This window comes from Myxine glutinosa, chromosome 5, assembly GCF_964187855.1.
Source record: "Myxine glutinosa chromosome 5, kmMyxGlut1.1, whole genome shotgun sequence".
Classification (NCBI taxonomy): Eukaryota; Metazoa; Chordata; class Myxini; order Myxiniformes; family Myxinidae; genus Myxine; species Myxine glutinosa.
In genome coordinates this window covers 36,167,781-36,191,056 of record NC_136265.1, presented here as the reverse complement: position 1 = coordinate 36,191,056, position 23,276 = coordinate 36,167,781, and the positions used below count along the sequence as shown (strand labels likewise).

The following is a 23,276-nucleotide window of genomic DNA, read 5'->3' as shown; positions in this document are numbered from 1 at the left end:
CCTTTTATTTTTCCCTGTACATTTTAAGCTCGGGTTTTCGTGTGAGTTATTTTTGCAGGGTGAAGACTGCTCGGCGGATCGCTCAGGTAAAAGCTTCTTCTTCTTCTCTTTCTGCCCCTGCGCATATATCTAGTAAAGTCCGCTATTTGAATTGAACGCCTCCATTAACCCTTTGAGTACGGGCTTTTTTTTATTTATAAAAATACCCCCGGTACGGGATGAATTTGGCATTTTGGTACGGGAATGCAACCACCTACTGACGATCTATTTATAGGTATAATGGATGACGTTTAGTAACATCACCCGTACACAAAACGTTTTCGCGGGTTGCGGCACTGGACGTCATCCGTACTCAAAGGGTTAACGCTCGCTTTGGCTATTCGTGATTTCCTGGTCTTCACCGAGGGGAATCACAGGACAATATATATATTTGATTGTGTTGATGCCATATATTGTTAACGTAGTTTGTTTACAGCCAGGAGTGTTAATTTTATTGTGGTAGAGCAATGTGTTGAACCATCAATGCCTATATTATTCATATTGAAAATAAAAAAATGACTTGTTTAAGTTTTGTTGAAGGTCATTAATACAAAAAAAAACTAGATAGTATTCATGGAATACTTTCCCCACACAGTCAACTTGGTGCCAGCCAACTCTTTTGTTTTTAAGGGATTTTCATCCAATATGGCTGCCAGACCACGACCAATTACATCATAAATTTTATTCTCCAATATAATTTTTGCGTAAATCATGCTCAATAAATTTCAAACTGATCGAACTAAGTGTTGTACTTGTCTGATTATGACGTCATAATGAAGGCACCAATGACATCATCATTAACAACACTTAATCCTCATCTGGAGTTCTTTGCAGTGAGCCATATTTCAAATTTTTCCATGGAGCAGTTTCAGAGATATAGAGGTCCAAAGTTTTTCGGTTTTTCCAAGATGGCGCTCATCCCATGTGACCTATGACGTCATAATTATCACTAAAATTTTTACATGAGTAGACACATACTATCATGAAAATGTTGTCAATCGCACTAACAGTTGCCGATAAAATGAATAAAGGAATTTAAACAACATGGTGCCAGTCAGTATCACGTGACCTATGATGTTATAATTATCACTAAAAAAATTGTCCATGAGTAGACACATACTATGCTGAAAATTGTCTCAATTGGACCAGTGGTTGCTGAGAAAATGAATTTATAAAATCCAGACACACGTATGACATGCGTATGTATGTACGAACACAACCAAATGCTTAACCCCATTTTTTGCTTCGAGAGCGCAGAGTAAGAAAGGAAACAATCATTCAAAACTATCAGTTTCCAATGGTTTTGCTTTTGGAAAAAAGGAAGATCAGTTGATTTCTTCCCAACAGAAAGCAATCACACCTGAGCAGTTACCAACCAACACACGCTGAGCACGTTGCGACTTTTCCCCCAAGTTGATGCTGAGCAGCCTGTGGTACGGTGAATTTTTTTTTACCATAACAGTCAAAAGAACAGGATTTCAATTAATTTAACCCTTCTCGAACCCCCAATGAATCTGATTGTTGGCGTGACAAAATGGTGGTAATACGAGACAAGTCGATGCTTATAATAGAAATAAATTACCTGTGCAAGATATGGTAAACACGAATACCGAACAGAAAAACACAAGACAACCGCCTTATTTTACCCTTCGGCTGTACGAACACACACGCACACACAGACACAGACACAGACCACATACAGACACAACACACACACACACAGACACACCCACACAACACACATACAGACACATAACACACACAACACATAGACACACATACCACACAACAAACACACACAACATACAGACACACATAACGCACACAACACACACACAAACACAAGACAACCGCCTTATTTTCCCCTTCGGCTCCACATGCACACACACACACACACACACACACACACACACACACACACACACACACACACACACACACACACACACACACACAAACAAGAACTAGGCAAGATAGAGGGAAAAGCGCAAACTGAAGAGCATGAAGCGGACAAGCTCCAGCTTTGTGTTCTTCAGAACATGCACAATGCTGCGCATCACCAAGGGAAGAGTGAGTCAGAGTGTGGGCCAGAGTCAGAGTGAGCCAGTGGCTACAAGTGGAGTGGTGGTCAGGGCGCCAGTGGATCCAAGCCTGAGATTGTGAGCTGGTCCAAGATAGCATCAGACTCAATGACAGAGGACTAATTGAGATAGAGACTCAGCATGTTTAGTGTTGGGGTCAGGGTTTTACACCCAACCCCCTCTGTGTCAGCCTTCCGAAACTCACCAATCACAGAGCACAATGGTCTCTGCCGCCAGGAGTTGCACCAATGAGACCCCAGTGATTCCACCAATCACAGAGCACAACGGTCTCTGCCGCCAGGAGTTGCACCAATGAGACCCCAGTGATTCCACCAAACACAGTCCAATGCCCTCTGGAATCCCCACCCTTAGGGTCTCCACAAGTTTCTGCCCCGAGTGGATCTAGCAATCAGGCCTTAGGAATTCCTGCCCTGGGGGTCCATGAGTGTTTCAGTTGTGGACAGCAGAGGAAGAGTTTCGTGTGCATTCGTTTGAAAGATGAGAACATGTTTACCTCCGCCACCAAAGGTGGACGGAGGTTATGTTTTCACCCTTATCTGTTTCTCTGTCCGTTTGTCTGTGAACAAAATATTCGGACGAAATTTGGCAGAGATGTAGCGTATTTGACAAGGACGAAATGATTCGATTTTGGTGAAGATCCGGATTCGGATTCGGCCACTAGAATTTTAAAGTGATTCTTCACCAGTGGGAAATCGGGCCAAAAACGATACATAGCAGGATATCTCAAAACGTTGTGGACGGATTTGGACAAAGCCTGGTGGACCGGTTGGGTGTCTGACAAGGAAGAATCGATTCAATTTTGGTGAAGATCTGAATATGGATTCGGATATGAGGACTTTAATTTTTAAAGTGATTCTTCACCATTGGGAGATAGGGCCAAAAACGATACATAGCAGGATTTCTCAAAAAGTTATGTATGGATTTGGACAAAACTTGTTGGACAGATTGTGTGTGTGACAAGGAAGAATCGATTCAATTTTGGTGAAGATCTGGATCCGGCTAGTATAATATGTTAAGTGATTCTTCAACATCGAGTGATATGGCCAACCAGGTGGAGGTGCGCTCTCTACTGAGTGCCGTTCTGGTTTCTGCATTTTCCATCGTAATCGAAAGTAGTTTATAGATTAAGTATTTGGAAACGCTCTGCGAGCTGCGACCCTCCCACATGTCTGCAGAAGTGTTCCATAACTCGATAAGCTTGTAAAGCGCTCGCCAAGTGGCTCCCCTGATTTTAAACACTCAAGCAAGCACTCCAAAGAAACGGTTTATAAGGAACGGCTGGCTTGCCAAGCGATACCAAGCTTATTGCCAATGGCAAATACATGATGTTCAAAAGCTTGGTTGTCGTTAAGGACGCGTAGACTGCCTGGAAACGGCAAAGCCACGCCCCTCGCTGACCGTTGAAATTGTTAAGCCACACCCCTCGCTGACTGCGTTGAAATCGTTAATCCACGCCCCTCGCTGACTGCGTTGAAATCGTTAAGCCACACCCCTCACTGTGCGTTTAAATCGTTAAGCCACGCCCCTCGCTGACCGTTGAAATCGTTAAGCCACGCCCCTCGCTGACCGTTGAAATCGTTATGCCACGCCCCTCGCTCAGTTGTGTGAGTAATGAGTCGAAATCGATGAAATAGTGAAAGTTATAAACGTCCAATTAAATTAATTGCCTAACTGTGAGTTATGTCGTCCTTCAAAAGAAGCAAATATCATATGTAAACAGAAGGGGTTTGATCGAGAGGAAGGAACAGGTCAGAATACCTTCGAAGTGTTAAATGGCTGATTTGAGTTGTGATTTTAACAACTTTTGAGCTTGTTTGAAGATTATTAACGGAAAGTTATTCGAATATTTCCTTTTGGAGAATTACTCAAATAAATCCGCAATGAGAGAAACTCGAGTGAGCTCGATGTGACGCTCAACTGAGGGACGGAGACGGTACAGAGAGGGAAAGAAAGTACAAACGGCGGGATGGATCAGAGGACGTGTCCTCTACGACGTCCGCCTCTCCGGCATATAAAGCGCACATTTCAATCACTTGATTCGCGTAGTGAACGGTCACGACCTCGTTGTCTCTTGTTGTCCTGTTTGTTTCCATGTGAGGTTGTGAACGGTCCGCCCCCTCTCAGGCTCGTGTAGTAGTAGAGACCTGGGAATATAGACAGGATTTCCCTCATTTCGAGTATAGACAGGATCTTCCTCTCTCGTCGTAGACAACGTGTGGCCCTGAATGGGTTTCTCTCATCTCCTCTTCCTATTCTGGCTGGAGTTCCCCAAGGCAGTGTTCTGGGCCCTGTGCTTTTTCTGGTCTTCATCAATGATCTCTCCGACTCTCTTGAAAATCCTCTCTATCTCTTTGCTGATGACTCCACTCTCTGTCGCTCCATTCTTCATCCCTCAGATCGGCAGTCTGCAGCCTCCTCACTCTCTGCAGACCTGGACAAAATCACAGACTGGGCAAACAAGTGGAACATGTCTTTCAATCCTGACAAATCTCACACTCTTACGATGTCTCTCCGAAAAGACCGACTGGACAACCCTCCCATCTACTTTCTGAATAATCCTCTCCAAGAAGTTCTGTCACTCAAACTTTTGGGTCTCACTATCTGCCATGATCTTTCCTGGGAAAACCACATTTCAAATCTGGCCTCCAAAGCCAGTCGCCGACTGGGCATCCTCCGTCGTGCGAAGTCCTTCCTTGGCACACCTGAGCTCCTCACCACGTACAAGGCTTTCATCCGCAGCTCAATGGAATACTGCTCTCCCCTCTAGGCTGGTGCTCCTGCCTCACACCTAGCTCGCCTTCACGCTGTTGAAAGCAAAGCATTCAGAATCATTGGAATCTCCCGCGATGAAGCTAACTCCAAGGGCCTCTCACTCACTCACCGCAGGCAGGTTGGTGGTCTTTCCGTCTTCTACCGACTCCTCTCTGGCCTTCCCCCCCAGCTCTCTCTGGGCTCTGTCCCACAAATATTCCTACAGGTCGCACAAGATCTGCCTGCAACCCTCTTGTGGTTAAACTGCTAAAATCAAGACTCCCTGCTCACCTTCACTCCTTCATTCCTCTTTTCTCCCGCCTCTGGAACAAGCTCCCTCACTCTCTTCAATCCCACTCCACCCTCCAGGTCTTTAAAACAGCTGTTCACCACCATCTCTTATCTTCCCCCATCCAAAACCTTGATATTTTCTATCCCCGATAATTTCACCCCAATTCCACTTTTTGAAATACCAACTTCTGTCCTGGAAGTCCTTGGTGTCCTTGTGTTTTATACTTCTCCCACCCCCCCCCCCCCTTCCCACGCCTCCTCCCCCCAAGCCCTCTCCCTCCCACACATCTCCCTTCTCTTAAATGTTGTGTGCTCTCAAGTGTTTGCGTGCTTCCCATTCTCTTGTCTTCCGCTCCCTCTTTTTCTTTATTTTGTTTGTCTGGTTGATTTGTTTGTGAAGTAAATGTCAGCTCTTTCACGAGCCTCGATTCAGTATACAAAAAAAAAAAAAAAAAATCCTTCCCATGGGCCTTACCTCTCCCCCCTGTCCTCCTCTTGCTCCCCCCCCCTCCCCCAAACATTCATCAAAATAAAAACAGAAAAATGAAACCTCATGGAGGTGCTCAGAATCTCGTCACCATGAACCCCACATTGACTGGTTCTCAGCACCATGAACCCCACATTGACTGGTTGTGAGCACCATGAACCCCACATTGACTGGTTCTCAGCACCATGAACCCCACATTGACGTGGTTCTCAGCACCATGAACCCCACATTGACTGGTTCTCAGCACCATGAACCCCACATTGACTGGTTCTCGGCACCATGAACCCCACATTGACGTGGTTCTCAGCACCATGAACCCCACATTGACTGGTTCTCAGCACCATGAACCCCACATTGACTGGTTCTCGTCATCATAAACCCCACATTGACGTGGTTCTCAGCACCATGAACCCCACATTGACTGGTTCTCAGCACCATGAACCCCACATTGACTGGTTCTCAGCACCATGAACCCCACATTGACTGGTTCTCAGCACCATGAACCCCACATTGACTGGTTCTCAGCACCATGAACCCCACATTGACTGGTTCTCAGCACAATGAACCCCACATTGGCTGGTTCTCGGCACCATGAACCCCACATTGACTGGTTCTCAGCACCATGAACCCCACATTGACTGGTTCTCGGCACCATAAACCCCACATTGACGTGGTTCTCAGCACCATGAACCCCACATTGACTGGTTCTCAGCACCATGAACCCCACATTGACTGGTTCTCAGCACCATGAACCCCACATTGACTGGTTCTCAGCACCATGAACCCCACATTGACTGGTTCTCAGCACCATGAACCCCACATTGACTGGTTCTCAGCACCATGAACCCCTCATTGACTGGTTCTCAGCACCATGAACCCCAAATTGACTGGTTCTCAGCACCATGAACCCCACATTGACTGGTTCTCAGCACCATGAACCCCACATTGGCTGGTTCTCGGCACCATGAACCCCACATTGACTGGTTCTCAGCACCGTGAACCCCTCATTGACTGGTTCTCGGCACCATGAACCCCTCATTGACTGGTTCTCAGAACCATGAACCCCAAATTGACTGGTTCTCAGCACCATGAACCCCACATTGACTGGTTCTCAGCACCATGAACCCCACATTGACTGGTTCTCAGCACCATGAACCCCACATTGACTGGTTCTCAGCACCATGAACCCCACATTGACTGGTTCTCAGCACCATGAACCCCACATTGACTGGTTCTCAGCACCATGAACCCCACATTGACTGGTTCTCAGCACCATGAACCCCACATTGACTGGTTCTCAGCACCATGAACCCCAAATTGACTGGTTTTCGGCAGTATTTCTCCTTTTGATCCCGCCCGAGGGGGCGGGGCCAAAATAATACTGCTCTCGTACCTTCTTGCCACGTGACGATCATAACCACCAAGTTTGATGAATATCTGAACAACTGTTTCGGAGAAGATGGCGTCACTGACAGACAGTTGGATGGAATACCCCTCCCCCCCCCCCCCCCCTCCTCGTTGTTTATTCATTACGCTGCGCTCACGAAGCGAAAGGCGGGGTTAAGCATTTAGTTGCATACGTGTGCCGTGTTCCGTGTGCTGTACGTGTGCCGTGTGCCATACGTGTCTGCATTTTAAAAATTCATTTTCTCGGCAACCGTTGGTCCGATTGACACAATTTTACCATCAAAGCGCCTCCGCCTGTATAATTATTATATTCATAATTATGACGTCATATGTCACGTGGTACGGACGCCATCTTGGAAAAAAGTTACACCTCTATATCTCCCAAACCGCTCAATGGAAAAAATTGAAACATGGCTCATTGTCAAGTATTCACCATGGGGAATAAGATATGTTGATGTCATTGGTGCCTTAATTATGACGTCATAATTCGACAAGTACAACGCTTGATCTGATCAGTATGAATAAAACAAAAACTCCTCTGCAACTGTTAGTCCGACGGACACGAAATTTTCAGAACTAGCAACGGTACCCGCCATACGGGCGGGGCTTCAATTGGGAGGCCCAAATGAAAAGGCAAAATATCAGAAATTGAAGGCTTTTTTTATTTTAAACGATTTATATAAACATCCGTTAAATCATATCACACGCAAATCATCAAAATCTAAACAGCATTTGTAGAATTTCAATAAAAGCCGCATCACTGTTCATATCGGTGAATATTATTCCATCGTGTTTCAAATTTGGGCAATGGGCTCTCCAATATTCGATGTGTTCACGGTTTGAATTACGTAACGTTTGTGACGATGTTTGTGTTCTCGGTGGTGTTTGATGTGACGGTGTGAACGTAATTTCGTAATGTTTTTCCTTTTTATTTTCGTAATCGTTTAATGAACGTTTAATGAGCGTAAGAATGAGCGTAATGATCATTAAATGAATGAATGAATGTCATGAACAATTCGATGCGAAGCGAAAGATGCCTCAGAGCTGTCACATTCACAATCGCTATGTCGTATGTACTCCCGATACGTGTTTCCTTCATTGTAAAAACTACCAAGTCAACAGTTAAAAGGATTTTGAGCTGATAGGTGATACGGCCTTGGCAAGATCGATGGAGACAGCGATCTGTTAGCTTATACACCGCCCAAATAGCTATGTGGAATTCTCTCATGTAGAGATTAAACCCACGTCGTTTGAACTTTAGCCGAGGTCATTATGTACTTTTAATGATGTTTATATACGAATCAAAAAGAAGATAATTGGTTTTGGGTCGTCCTTTCCGCATATCTCATGGGATTGTGAGTTGGAGAGACGACCGTGATGGCGGGGAGGGGGTTGGCATTCTCAAGCAGGGATTCAACCCATGTCCTTATAAAAGGTCTTTGTCCGAGGTCACCGAGTCCGATCGGTGCAACCGTGCAGCCGTTTGTGCGGTACCCGGGAAAATAACGTTATGCGGGAGTCCAAACCTGAAAATGCTGGAGGCCAAAGCTTAAATTGGAAAAACAATAGAGCCTATTTTACTCCAGGGGATCCCAGAATTACCCACCCAAAATATCGTTATGACGTCATACGCCATAATTCTTACGCCATAATTATGACGTCATAATTCGACAGGCACAACGCTTAGTCTGATCAGTTTGAAATGTATTGAGCGTGATATATGCAACAATCATATTAGAGAATATAGATTTATGATGCCATCGCTCACGTGGTCTGGCAGCCATATTGGATCAAAGAAAAAAAATGTTCAAAAACAGAAGAGTTGGCTCGCAACAAGTTGACTGCGCAGGGTAAGTATTCTATGAATACCATCTAGTTATAACTGTAGCTAACTGGAGATTTAACTCGATAAACAAATAAATCGGGTCTTAAAAGCCATCAACCACTTGGTAGACCAATCAGCGAGTGTACACAGTAAGTATGCGATGGTCATTACTTTTTTCTTTTTTTTCAATTTTTTTTTACAAGTATACAAGATCGAGGTTCGTGTGAGAGCTAACATCAATCACAAAAAATTATAAATATAAAAATATAAACGGACACAAAACCTACAATAAGGGGAGCGGGGGACAAGATGGGGAGAGAGAGGGAAGCACACAAGTATAACAGCAGAGAACAGGGACATCGGGAGATCTGTGGGAGGGAGCGGGCTTAGGGGGAGGAGGCATAAGAAGGAGGGGGGGGGGGGGCGTTGGAGAGGTATAAAACACATGGACATTGCTCGGACTTCCAGGAAATAAGTCGATATTTCAAAAATCTCATAATAGATGATGCCTTCGTCAGCAAACAGATGCAAATTAGAAGGGATTGGGTCTTGGATGTCGTCGATACAAAGGCAGAGCCCCAAGCACAATGTATGAAGAAGTCGATGAGGAGGGAGATGGGAATGGAGGGAGCGATGAGAGCATCACATGACATTTGACGCAATGAAGAGTTGAGCTGAAAACTTAGAACCTGAGTTTGAGTGTGCAGGGAGGTTGGAACAACCCACATTCTGATAGGGACCAGAGCTCAGATTATTGGTGCCTTTTAATTTCATTGTCCATCTAGAAAGTTCCATTCAGAAAAGGAATCTTAAGGAGCCAAAATAAGGAAATGGAGCAAATGTCGTGCGAATGAAAAAATAAGAATCTGAAAGTGGGAAGGGGAGGGTTAATTTATTTATTTATACAAAATGTTTTGAAGATTGTGAAGTCTCAGTTATTCATCGGCATTAGCTCCTATCTATCCCTTCTCCTCACGAGGGACACCCGATAGCTATGGAAAGTCTGCTAAGCACTCTCATTCCCAGGAAGGGTGCACAAACAGATCTTTTCAAATATAGATCAGGAAGCTTACTTCCCTATAGACTTAGTTGGAGAACCCATCATCACTTGCACCTTTCCTCGTTTATAGCAGCCTGATCTCTGACCACCAGTTTTGATCATGTCCCAATCGCTCTATGGATGTATGGCTCTCCTTTCTCAGTAATGGTCAGAGGCCCCAAACCTAAAATGAGGCCAGGACCCGTCTCCTTGGACATATATCGGGAGTATAGTCTGGTACCCTGCTCTGCTTCCTGAGCTCATTGGCTGCTGTATTCAAGGCCACCTTCTTACCTGGGTCTTCCTCCACCTGTGCAGTCATTGTGTTCCTATCAACGGAACACTATAATCTCCTCTCCCAGTAAAGGTTGCAGTGCACCAAATGCAGCATCTTTGGCCTACTCTTTTCTTCATTTGCACAAATCAATTAACTCTGGTGCTCTGGAAAACTGTTCCTTTTTGGAGACGACTCCACGTTGTCCCTATTCCCCTGACAATCACACAGCAGCTGCATCACACTCAGTTTATCTGGAATTGATTTGATTCGGGCTTGAGGAATGGAACATGAACAGGCAGTTAGATGCCTTAAATTACACAAACACCTGAGGATATCATAGATCTTTTGACCTCAATCATTCAACGATCGAGACCATAGTGAAGGATAAGCAGGAAATTCCTTTCAGCAAAGTTGGAGATGATTAAAAGCCATGCTCTTGGCAGGTGCAGCAAAATACAGGCAGATGTAGCCATCCGTTCCCCAGTAGCATCAGTTGCCATTTTAGGTTCGCACTGAGTGACTTTTGCACTGGACATCCCGTCTCACACTCTCCTCGAAGCTGTGAATAGCCTGGGTTTGAATCTCGGCCCACATCCCTATTTTCTCCATGTCACCCTCCACTTTATTTTGTCACTCTTCCCTGCTCTTGGTTGTTTCCTCCTCTTTCTGTTTATGGGGAGGGGAAGGAAGGCAATTTTCAAGTTACGAACAATTCGACTTACGAACAGAATTCCAGAATGTAACCTGTTCGTAAGTCGGGGCTGCCTGTACTTAATTCCTGGAAAATCTCATTGTCCCACCCCGTCGCTGTCTCACCCCAGAAGGATCATCAAACTAACCCACCTTTCTATTTCCATAGTCGACCAATGGAAGAGGTTCAGTCTCTTCTCACAACACAACATCTCACAACACGACTTCTTCTGGGTTGAACATATCGCAAAGCTTCCCTCCAAACCCAGCCGCAGACCCGGAATCTTCTCATAATTCCTTGATAATTCGGAGTTGCTGACAACCCACAACAAGGCCTTTGTCCATAGCTCAATGGGGGTACCGGTCTCCCTGTGGCTTGGGCCTGAGCATCACCATCTGTCTCCTGGATTCTGTGGTATCTAACGCTCTCAATATTATTGACTTCTGAGGCAGAAGCACAATGCTGCAGACAGGGCGGCCACCCCTCTGGTTCTTTTCACTGCCTCTCCTCTCTAGATCCGTCTGCTCTCTTAACCCTCTGGTGCTCCCAACTACTCGGGAATGCACTTTCCAGTAACCCCTTCCTGGTTAAACATCTAAAATCCAGGCATACTGCCCACCCGCATGTTTTTGCTCCTGAAAATAAATCCCATTTGTGGTGTTGCCTTCCGGAGATCGTTTGATCACAATCTTGCCTCCAGGGATTCAAGCAGGCGATGCACCAGATCTCATGTCATCCCCTATCTCTACCCTTGGCCCTTTCTACCCCGACTAACCAAACCAAACCTAACCCTCATACATGCAGGTGACCGCATTTCCTCCGTTATTCTCACTCTTTGTCAGATCAGCCTCATGTCAGATGAAAGATGTAAGGAAATCTTGGACATCACTATTGAGGGCCTTTAAGTATCCCATCCAACATTATTTTGAGTTCTCTTGCTGCATGTACTCGAGCACCAATCTTTGGTTTGACCTTCAGCGGTACCTTAAATCTGTCTGTCGGTTGCTCACATTGCTGCAACAAAGTGATCAAGCGCCCGTCGGCGGTGATATAAGGTGGTGCACCCTGTAGAAGACCACCCTGCCAACCACGCCACGTCGCCTTCACACCCAGCAAGTTGCGGCAGATCGCGTAGAAGTTGTGATCGTGGTAGAGGCGATTGCACAATGATGTGTACGAGTATGTGAGGCAGGCCTCGCAGGAGACATCTTTTTCACTATCCGAGTCGCTCTCGTACCATTCGTTCCATCCCTCAGGCTTGGCTAGGGAGAAGTAGAGAAGGTGGGGATGAGAAGAATAGTTCGTACATTTGCACATTTTTACAAACCGTCAAAAGAAGGTATGTAGATTAACAATTTGAGATCATTTTTATCGTAATGCTCTTCCACAAAACATTTTGTATATTTCCTCAATTTTGAACCTGACTGCTGTCATGGCCTTTCTCTTCACTGTTCACAAGTGTATTGTAGTGCACGGTAGCAAATACTATGACAACACGGAACTTTCAAAAGGACGTAATCCACCAAAGATTGCTCGGCACGCATTCACAGAAACCCCCCAGTAACGAAGTAAATCGGGGCGGCCTAGAAATATTTCTTGCCTCCCAGATAAGGATTGTGTAATTAAAATATTAGAACAAGAGGACTTGTAAGCGTACATGCGAGAAATTGGTGTGCCTGTGAACAACGAAACAGTTGGAAAACTTCCTGTTTAACTCGTTCAAAGAGTTGATATGCTGCAGTCCAAACCACAAAAACTCTTGATGGCCCGTGAAAGGCTGAAGGTTCGTAGATGGTGTGTTCCATCCAAACCTTCATGATTTTTAACAATGCTAATAACGATGATATATATATTTATACACGTACACTACATGGCCAGAAATATGCGGACACCCTTTCTAATTCGTGGATTTGGCTGTTTCAGCCACACCCATTGCTGACAAGTATATATAATCAAGCACCCAGCCATACATCCTCCGTAGACAAACATTAGCAGTAGAATGGGCCGTACTGAAGAGCTCAGTGACTTTCAACGTGGCACCGTCATAGGATGCTACCTTTCCAACAAGTCAGTTCATCACATTTCTGCCCTGCTAGAGCTGCCCCGGTAAACTGTAGGTGCTGTTATTGTGAAGTGGAAACGTCTAGGAGCAACAACAGCTCAGCCACGAAGTGGTAGGCCACACAAGCTCACAGAACGGGACTGTCGAGTGCTGAAGCGTGTAACGTGTAAAAATAGTCTGTCCTCTGTCGCAACACTCTCTACCGAGTTCCAAACTGCCTCTGGAAGCAACATCAGCACAACAACTGTTCGTCGGGAGCTTCATGAAATGGGTTTCCATGGCTGAGCAGCCGTACACAAGACTAGATCACCATGCGCAATGCCAAGCGTCGGCTGTAGTGGTGTAAAGCTCGCCACCATCGGACTCTTGGAGCAATGGAAACGCGTTCTCTGGAGTGATGAATCACACTTCACCATCTGGCAGTCCGATGGACGAATCTGGGTTTGGCGGATGCCAGGAGAATGCTACCTGCCCGAATGCATCGTGCCAACTGTAAAGTTTGGTGGAGGAGGAATAATGGTCTGGGGCTGTTTTTCATGGTTCGGGCTTGGCCCCTTAGTTTCAGTGAAGGGAAATCTTAATGCTACAGCATACAATGACATTATAGACGATTGTGTGCTCCCAACTTTGTGGCAACAGTTTGGGGAAGGCCCTTTTCTGTTTTAGCATGACAATGCCCCTGTGCACAAAGTGAAGTGCATACAGAAATGGTTTGTCGAGATCGGTGTGGAAGAACTTGACTGGCCTGCACAGAGCCCTGATCTCAACCCCATCGAACACCTTTAGGATGAATTGGAATGCCCGCTGCGAGCCAGGCCTAATCGCCCAACATCAGTGCCCGACCTCACTAATGCTCTTGTGGCTGAATGGAAGCAAATCCCCGCAGCAATGTTCCAACATCTAGTGGAAAACCTTCCCAGAAGAGTGGAGACTGATATGGCAGCAATGGGGGGGGCCAACTCCATATTAATGCCCATGATTTTGGAATGAGATATTTGACGAGCACATACGGGTGTGATGTTTGGGTGTCCACATATGTTTGGCCATATTGTGTGTGTCTGTGTGTGTGTGTGTGTGTGTGTGTGTGTGTGTGTGTGTGTGTGTGTGTGTGTGTGTGTGTTATAGCTACTGCCACTGCTAGCTAATTGTTTTTGTATTTACAGGCATGTATTTACAAGTACTTGTAAAAATTCAAAACTTTCAGGCAAATTTAACCGATATTATTGTCCCTAGTGTTTTCTCTTTAGCCCCATTCTGTGTTGACAATTTTCTCACTATTATTATTCTCTTTAACAAGCCTCCCTTCTTGTATTTAAAAATAATTGCACATTACCCTTTCCAGTGTTATTAACAAATACATTTAAAATGAGCCCTTAGAAATCTAAATTTCAAAAACAAAGGTAAAAACTAAATTAGGCTTAATGGACTCAGTTTTTCATACTCTTTACAATGCAACCCTCATCGCCCACTAATTTCCATCCAATTAGCTAACTAAAGTTTGGTTCATGGAAAAAAAACATGAGGTCAAACTTCAGAGAGAAATCTCCCCCCTCCCCCCCCCCCCCCCCCGCCCTCTTTCTTTCCCCACTCTATCCTCGTCTTTTTAAATATTTTTCAAAAAAGCCCCCGAGATTCGAAGGATTTTGATGTATCTCTAGCTGCCATTATGAGGGTTTTTCCTCATACTCCCCTCACCTCCCCATATGTGGAGCTCAAGGTTTTGGTCACTGGATTTGAAAACCTTCAAATCGGTTTATCTTTTTCTCGGTTGAAAAAAAAACCATCTAAAAATACCGGAAATTGAGTTTTTTTTTTTTTTTTTGAGATCTCGATCTCGAGATCTCGTAGAGCTGTTGATTTTAACCAATATAAGTATATAACCTACTCAAAGCAAATCCAGTCAACAAGAGGGTGACCCAGGGGGGCTCGATACACTTCAAGTCGGTAATAATTCTGAAATTTCTGATCAAAGGAAGAATCAAACATGTTAAATTTCTGGAGTAGCTGCACATTGGACTAGATATACCTGGTTATCTAATTCTTATTCATGGCATCACGCACCTTCTCGTAATTGTTCTCGATCCACCACAAGCACGTTCTCCGCATCCACGAGCACAGGACGCCCGTCAATGGGGTCTACGGCGAAGTTATCAAAGGTGACGTCAAGCATATAGAGTGAGAAATGCAAGTCATTCCAGGTGAGCTTCTCAGCAAGGTTCAGTAGGTCCCGAGCAAGGGCAGCCCTCCGGTTCCAAGGTGCACCGACAAACGACCATAGTCCAGGCCCAGCATTCACCACGGCAATGAAGCGGCCACAGGCCCCGAGGTAGTGTGGGAAAGGCCAGCCCTCTGACTTGGGAAAGGCCTGCAGTGTAAATGTACTACTGTACTATACTACTACAATTAAGAACAACACCACAACAACTGCTGGTATTCAGAGGTCGAGTCGGAGGTCGATTCAGAGGTCGATAACAATTCAGATGTTATCAATATGAGGAATATGAGGAATATAATTACCCCACCCCTCTCCTTCCCTGTCCTGTACCCGATGCTCCACCTCCCTCTTCCTTAATGGTATGGACCTCCAACATCCTGGTCCTTCGCTCAAACCTGATTGATCTCTCCATACAGGTTGCTTCTGACAAAACGGACGTAATCTGCTTAAAGAAACTTTCCACCTTCAAGATGTCTCTGATTCCTTAATATCTCTACCTGGTTACTCCCTCCTCTGGTATGATAGACCTGAGCCTCGTCCTGGTGGTGGGGTTGCTATCTTTATTAAAAAAAACTCTCTTCCTCACTCTCCTTGCACTGCCCTCCCCACCACACCCTCAGGAGTACCTCTGGCTATGGCTCCCCTCTGCTCCCACCTTTTGTTCATATGTGTTCTGTACCGTCCTCCAAACAGTGATGACAACATTTACATCTCGCTGTCCGACAACATGGACCAACTTCTATCCACTCATCCCAACTCTCTCTTCTTCATATGTGGTCACTTCAACTGTCATCATGCCAGGTGGCTGGGTGTGGGTACCTCTCTCACCAGCCATGGCACCTCAGCAAAGGACTTCTGCGACTCACTGGGACTGACACAATCTGTCAATTTCCCGACCCGGATCTCAGTCAATGGAGCATCTTCTCTTCGAGACTTGGTTGTAGTGAAATCGTATTCGTACTGAACCCGGGGTGATGCTCGCTGCTCACTGACACCGCTAGGGGGGCGCGGCTATAAGACCCGCCGCGGACGGTGCTCCGAGACTTCTCCTGTGACATGTTACATCTAGCAGACTCGCTAACGGTACGCCTGCATAGAATATTAAGCTTGCTTGCATTGAATGTTATGGATGGACCCATGTGATGCCAAATCTTATTCCTATTGCATTTCCTGTATTACAGAATGATGTCATGGTCTTAATGGAATTAAACCACCAGTTGGACTAAGTTGTGTGGACCTGATTGGTTTTCCACAACACTTAATTCCATTAAAGATCTACCGACATGGCGGGCAACAAGACGCTGGGGGTTGCAACATTCTGTGCCGACCCACAAGCCTCGGATGGAGGATTGCAACTGAAGCACTGGCTCAAAACGTTGGAGCATCATTTCACGGAGCCTGAGACCGAGCCGATGGCAGCCGCGAAGCTAGCAACGCTGCATTCGAAAATCGACTACAAGGTGTACAATTCCATCGCACAATGCGTGACGTACGACCTCGCGATTGCGGAGCTCAAACGGTTGTACATAAAGGAAAAGAGCCCGGTGTATGCTCGGTATTTGCTACTAACGCGACGTCAGCAACCCAACGAGCCGATGGACCACTACGCCCAGGAGCTCCGGCAGCTCTTGCTGGACAGCACCAGGGAGCCACGGACTCACGCGCAGTCTCAAGATGACCTTCTTTTAGACGCCTATGTCGCTGGGGTCTCCTCCCAGGACCTAAGGCTCAAACTCCTGGAGAAGACCGACCTGACCTTCGCTACGGCACTCGAGCAAGGAAAGGTATACACCGAAGCGCGGTTGCAATCGAACACCTATGATCGCACGCGCCTCTTGGCGGGAACTTCGCTACACGCACGGCCGGAGAGTGCTACCGCCGAGGAAGCGGCCCTGCTCGCGGAACTCCAGGATGCTCCGGAGGAGGACCCAGTCCTGATGGCTGCCGCAACGGCCAGACCCAAGGCCTTACGCGGGGCCACCTGCTATTTCTGTGGGGGGCAACGTCATTCCCGGGCCGTGTGTCCGGCTCGGGACGCCATATGCCATTTGTGCTCGCAAAAGGGGCATTACGCGAAAGTGTGCCGGAAAACCGCCCGCGGCTCGCGGCCGCGCGCGACCTTGAATGGGCTCATTGCGGAGCCTACGAGCCGAGCCCGGAACCCGGCGCCTTACCCGGCTTTGAAGGGCAGGGCCCCTCTCTGCGGGCCCCTGGGCGCTCAGTCGACCTTGGCGGGCATCACCGGACAGCCACCACAGTCTCATCCTCAATCGGGCATGGCGTATGCGTCCTTGACCAGACTCCGGGCCACGCGAGGGGCTTTGGAGCCTCGCCGAGCCCCAGCGGTACGTTCTCGTCGTGACGCTCATGAGCGAACGCGTCCACTGGCGGCGACATGGGTTCGGTACCAACTACGGTGGCCCTCACCCGTAAAAAGGCGCTTTCAAATACTACGGAGGCTTTTTCCCGTCAAAATTGTCAGATTTTGAATCGCGAAACACCGGAATGCATGGGAAAGCTCTCTGATGGCTTTAGCGGATTCCCCATGGACAACGAATACTCCGGCAACGACTGCAAAACTGCTGCTGGCATAGGATCCGCCCGCGAGGCTCGTCCGACCCACTCGGGGGGTTCAGTCCCACTCCCAGCAGGCTCGTCCGGCCTGGCTCAAGCCCTTATTCCCCTCATGGTCGAAGGCCATTGTGTGCGGGCCTTGGTGGATACAGGGTCTACGGATAGTTTTATCGACCAGCGACTAGTGCACAGGCATGGTTGGCAGGTCTTGAGGTCTACGAGACGGATCTTCATGGCTTCCCAGGGACTTCGACTCAGCACGAAGGGGGAATGCCGATTGAAACTCGTGATAAAGGGACGGGTTTTTCCAGATGTGCACCTTATGGTTTTACCTGCTTTATGTGCTGATATTCTGTTAGGACACGATTTTCTTAAGCGGCATGGACGTCTGGAAATGGAGTTTGGTGGGCCTGACACGCTTGTTGTGGGGGCGGACGCGCTTGCTGTGTGTGCCCTAGCGAAAATGGAAATCCAGCCGCTTTCGCTGTTCCCCAATCTAACCTCCGACTGTACCCCTGTCGCGGTAAAATCACGGCGCTACTCTCGCGCAGACATGCAATTCATTGTGGACGAAACGGCTCAGCTCTTGAAAGACGGTATCATAGAACCTATCCGGTCGCCGTGGCGAGCCCAGGTCTTGGTGGTGCGAAGCGAGGCCCACCGCAGACGCATGGTAATCGACTATTCCCAAACGATTAACCGCTTTACACAGCTGGATGCCTACCCCCTTCCGGGGATGGACGCGCTGGTGTGACAGGTGGCCCAGTATTCGGTCTACAGCACTCTCGATCTCCGTAGTGCGTACCATCAGATCCCCATCTCTAGGGCGGATCGTATCTATACCGCTTTTGAGTCGGGGCAGCGGCTGTACCAGTTTACTCGATTGCCTTTTGGGGTAACGAACGGGGTCCCCTGTTTCCAGAGGGCCATGGATGACCTCATTGCGAGGGAGCACTTAACCGATGTTTTCGTCTACCTAGACAATCTTACGGTTTGTGGGTATGACCAAGGGCACCATGATGCTAATCTGAAGCGCTTCCTCGAGGTCGCGCAGAGGTATCACTTAACCATGAACGAGGATAAGTGTCAATACTCTCTACGCAAGATAGATCTTCTGGGGTACACCGTGACCCATGGCTCTGTCGCTCCGGATAAGGAGCGTCTGCGACCTTTGCTCAACATGGCCCCTCCCTGCGATCGGGCGTCCCTGAAGCGCGCCCTCGGGCTATTCGCCCATTACTCCAAATGGGTACAAAATTTCTCTGCGAAACTTCGCCCCCTTGTGGCCTGCGACACCTTCCCACTGCGTCCGGCCGCGTAGGCGGCCTTTGGAGGCCTTAAGGCCGACATCGCCAGTGCCACCGTGGCGACGATCGACGAGAGCGGATCTTTCGTCCTCGAAAGTGATGCCTCGGATCAGGCCATCGCGGCGACCCTCTCCCAAGGAGGGCGTCCGGTGGCTTTATTTTCACGGACTCTTACCTCCGCTGAGCGGAGACACTCGTCTGTCAAAAAGGAAGCGTATGCGATCGTCGAATCTATTCGGCGATGGCGCCCGTACTTACTCGGGCGGTGCTTCCAAATCATCACGGACCAGCAAAGTGTTGCGTTCATGTACGACACCTTACACGCCCAGCGCATTAAGAATGAGAAAATCACTCGCTGGCGTATCGAACTCGCCGACTTCTGTTACACCATCAAATACCGCCCGGGGAAGGATAACCGGGCTGCCGACGCCTTATCAAGACTGGCTACATGCGCGGGTATCACCTCTTTGGAGGGCCTACGTGTGCTGCATGCCACTGCGGGCCATCCGGGCGTAACGCGTCTCGCTCATTTTGTGCGGCGTGGCAATCTCCCTTACTCGATTGACGATATCCGCCGTATCTGTCGCGACTGTGCTATATGCGCGGAAATCAAACCGCGTTTCTATAACCCACCCATGGGGACTCTGGTTAGGGCTACGAGGCCGTGGGAACGCTTGGCGATGGATTTCAAGGGCCCATTGCCGGTGTCGAGTAGCTCTCGCTATCTGCTCACTATCGTCGATGAGTACTCGCGATTCCCCTTCGCTTATACGTGCGTGGACATGACTGCTGCCACGGTGAAGCGATGCTTACAGAACTTGTTCTCTATGTTCGGGTACCCGGCCTATGTGCATACCGACCGGGGTGCGGTCTTCTTGTCTCAGGAGGTGCGCGGCTATCTGCTCCAAAATAACATCGCTTATAGTTACACCACGCCGTACAGACCCCAGGCAAATGGGCAGATCGAACGCTTCAACGGGATTATCTGGAGGGCCGTCATGCTCAACCTCCGGACCCTCGGCCGGGGCCTCGATAAATGGGCTTGGTCGCTACCTGCGGCGTTGAACTCGATCAGGGCTCTCCTGTGTACGGCAACCAACCAAACTCCCCACGAGCGACTTTTCCACCACCCCAGGAGCACAGGGTGTATACGGTCTTTACCCAGTTGGCTCGCTGGGCCCGGGCCGGCCTACCTTAAACGGGCGGTTCGCCAGAGCAAGTACGACCCCCGAGTGGACAAAGTGCAGATTCTCCAGGCTAATCCTGAGCATGCTCGTGTCATGACGGCTGATGGACGTGAGACTACTGTCTCCGTACGTCATCTTGCCCCATGCGTGATCGCTGACCCGAGTAGGGAATCGGACGAACCGATCGAACCCATCTATGAGACTATGGACTCTCCCGACGCTCCCATCGCCGAAAGTCTACCGACCCTCCCCTCGCCGCGTCTACCCAGGCCCGACGGCTTGGCGGTACCCCCTTCGTCACCTGACCCTGGTGGTGCCTCCGACGCCGGGGACACTGGGATACGTGATGCCGTACCCGGGGAATTTCGGACGCGTGCTGGCAGAGAAATCCGCCGCCCGGACCGGTACGGTTGGGTCGACTGATACCCTCTTCCGCACCCTGTTCGTGCTGACGCTCGCTCGCTTCTAGCCGTTCTGCAGTATAATTCTAATGGGGGGGGGGGGGGGGGAGAATGTAGTGAAATCGTATTCGTACTGAACCCGGGGTGATGCTCGCTGCTCACTGACACCGCTAGGGCGGGCGCGGCTATAAGACCCGCCGCGGACGGTGCTCCGAGACTTCTCCTGTGACATGTTACATCTAGCAGACTCGCTAACGGTACGCCTGCATAGAATATTAAGCTTGCTTGCATTGAATGTTATGGATGGACCCATGTGATGCCAAATCTTATTCCTATTGCATTTCCTGTATTACAGAATGATGTCATGGTCTTAATGGAATTAAACCACCAGTTGGACTAAGTTGTGTGGACCTGATTGGTTTTCCACAACATTGGTTTTGACAAACTTCCCTGCAAATGTCTGCTGCTCTTCTTCTGCTCCAATCGGTTCTTCCGATCATGTGCTTAAAGTTGACATCTCTCTGGCCATTCTCAGAGAGCCTCCTCAGCTCTGGCATTTCACTCAGGCCGACTGGCATGGTCTTCAAGAAGCCATCAATCATCTGGACTGGTCTCCCATCTCTACTGCCTCTGACATAAACTCATCCTGGGAATTCTTCCAAAGTAAATTACTCTCTCTCATGCACAGATTTATCCCATCTCGTCATCAGTTGTCTTACCCTTCCTTTCGTCCATGGTACATTGAATCTTGTGGTGAAGCAGTTGCCCTGAAACAACTTGCCTTTGCCTCATGGAAGGCAAATCCAACTGAAGGCAATCTCAGTTCCTTTCACAAAGCTCGGAACAAGTGTGTGTCTAGTCTACCCTCAGGAGAGCCAGGAAGCACGATCTCTCCACTCTCAAGACTGAACTCTCAAACCTGTCTCCCTCCTCAAAATCCTGGTGGCATCTGGTCAAATCTGTTTCTGGTGTTTGCTCCCCCTCCACCCCCTCCCTTACCTCAAATGGCTACACAGCCGACACCGCACATGACAAAGCCAAATGCCTCAACTCTGTGTTTGCCTCAAAATATTGTGTCCCAAACAACATGTCTCTCTGTGCCCACCTTACCCAGTCGAACCCAGCTGCTCCTGGACTCTGTGTCCTGTTCTCCTGACAAGATGGAGAAGTTTCTGTCAAACCTAGACTCTGATTCTGCAACTGGACCTGACGGCATCAGCCACGGGTCCTAAAATCCTGTTCTGCCGCTCGATCTCTCTCTCTCTCTGTTCTCTTCACCCTCTCTTTTGCTCAAGGTCATCTGCCAGCATCTTGGAAATCAGCAAACATTACCGCTTTACACAAAAAAGGTGCAAAAACAGATCCTTGCAACTACAGACCAATCAGCCTGCTCCCAATTATCAGCAAAGTCATGGAATCGATCATCGATTCTGACATCGAATCCTTCCTCTTCTCCAATGGCTTGATCTCTCATCATCAATTTGGATTCAGACCAGGTCATTCTACTATGGACATGCTGCTTCTGCTGTCTCAGCAATGGAAGGAGGTCCTCAATGCCAAACAGGAAATCGGAGTTGTCTCCCTTGACATATCACGTCGTTTCGATACGGTCTGGCACCCCGCCATGCTCACCAAACTCTCCTCATATGGTACCCATGGAAACCTCCACACATGGCTTGCAGATTTCCTTTCTGGTCGCAGTCAACATGTGGCCCTGAATGTAATTCTCTCTTCTCCCCTTCCTGTTCAGGTTGGAGTTCCTCAAGGCAGTGTTCTGTGCCCTGTGCTTTTTCTGGTGTTCATTAATAATCTCTCCGACTCTCTGGAAAATCCTCTCCATCTCTTTGCTGATGACCACCCTCTGCAGCTCCATATCCCAACTCTCAGATCGGCAGGCAGCAGCCTCTTCAATCTTTGCAGACCTGGACAAAATCACAAACTGGTCAAACATGTCTTTCAATCCTGACAAATCTCGCACTCTCACTTTGTCTCTCCGAAAAGACCATCTGGGCAACCCTCCCATGTACTTTCTGAACAATCCTCTTGAAGAAGTTCTGTCACTCAAGCTTTTGGGTCTCACTATCTGCCATGATATTTCCTGGGAAAATCACATTTCCAAGCTGGCCTCCAAAGCCAGTCGCCGACTCGGCATCCTCGTCGTGTGAGCCTTTTCTGTAGACTTCTGGGCTCCTCACCACGTACAAGGCTTTCATCCGCAGCTCAATGGAATACTGCTCTCCCCTCTGGTCTGGTGCTCCTGCCTCACACCTAGCTCGGCTTCACGTAGTTGAAACCAAAGCTTTCAGAATCATTGGAATCTCCCGCGATGACGCTGATTCTGAGGGCCTTTCTCTCTGTCACCGCAGGCAGGTAGATGGTCTTTGTCTTCTACTGACTCCTCTCTGGCCTTGCTCCCCCTGTTCTGTCTGTGCTCTGTCACCCAAATATTCCTGCAGGATGCACAAGATCTGCCAGCAACTCTCTTATGGTTAAACTGCCAAAATCAAGACTTTCTCCTCACCATCACTCTTTCATTCTTCTTTTCTCCCGCCTGTGGAACAAACTCCCACACTCTCTTCAATCCCACTCCTCCCTCCAGGTCTTTAACCCTTTGAGTACGG

The 23,276-nt window shown here is 48.1% G+C and overlaps 1 protein-coding gene across 2 annotated transcripts in view; it reads right to left on the bottom strand.

Moving 5' to 3' along the window:
• Nucleotides 1–9,784: 9,784 nt before the first annotated feature.
• Nucleotides 9,785–23,276, bottom strand: part of LOC137427702 (divergent protein kinase domain 2A) — a 46,394-nt gene continuing 32,902 nt past the window's right edge. For both annotated transcript variants that reach the window (XM_068117379.2, XM_068117380.2), the window contains exons 4-5: nt 15,033–15,336; nt 9,785–12,171 (exon numbers count right to left, since the gene is read on the bottom strand). In XM_068117379.2, coding sequence (XP_067973480.2) covers nt 11,798–12,171; nt 15,033–15,336 — 678 coding nt within the window. In that variant the 3' untranslated portion in view covers nt 9,785–11,797. The remainder of the gene's footprint in view (nt 12,172–15,032; nt 15,337–23,276) is intronic.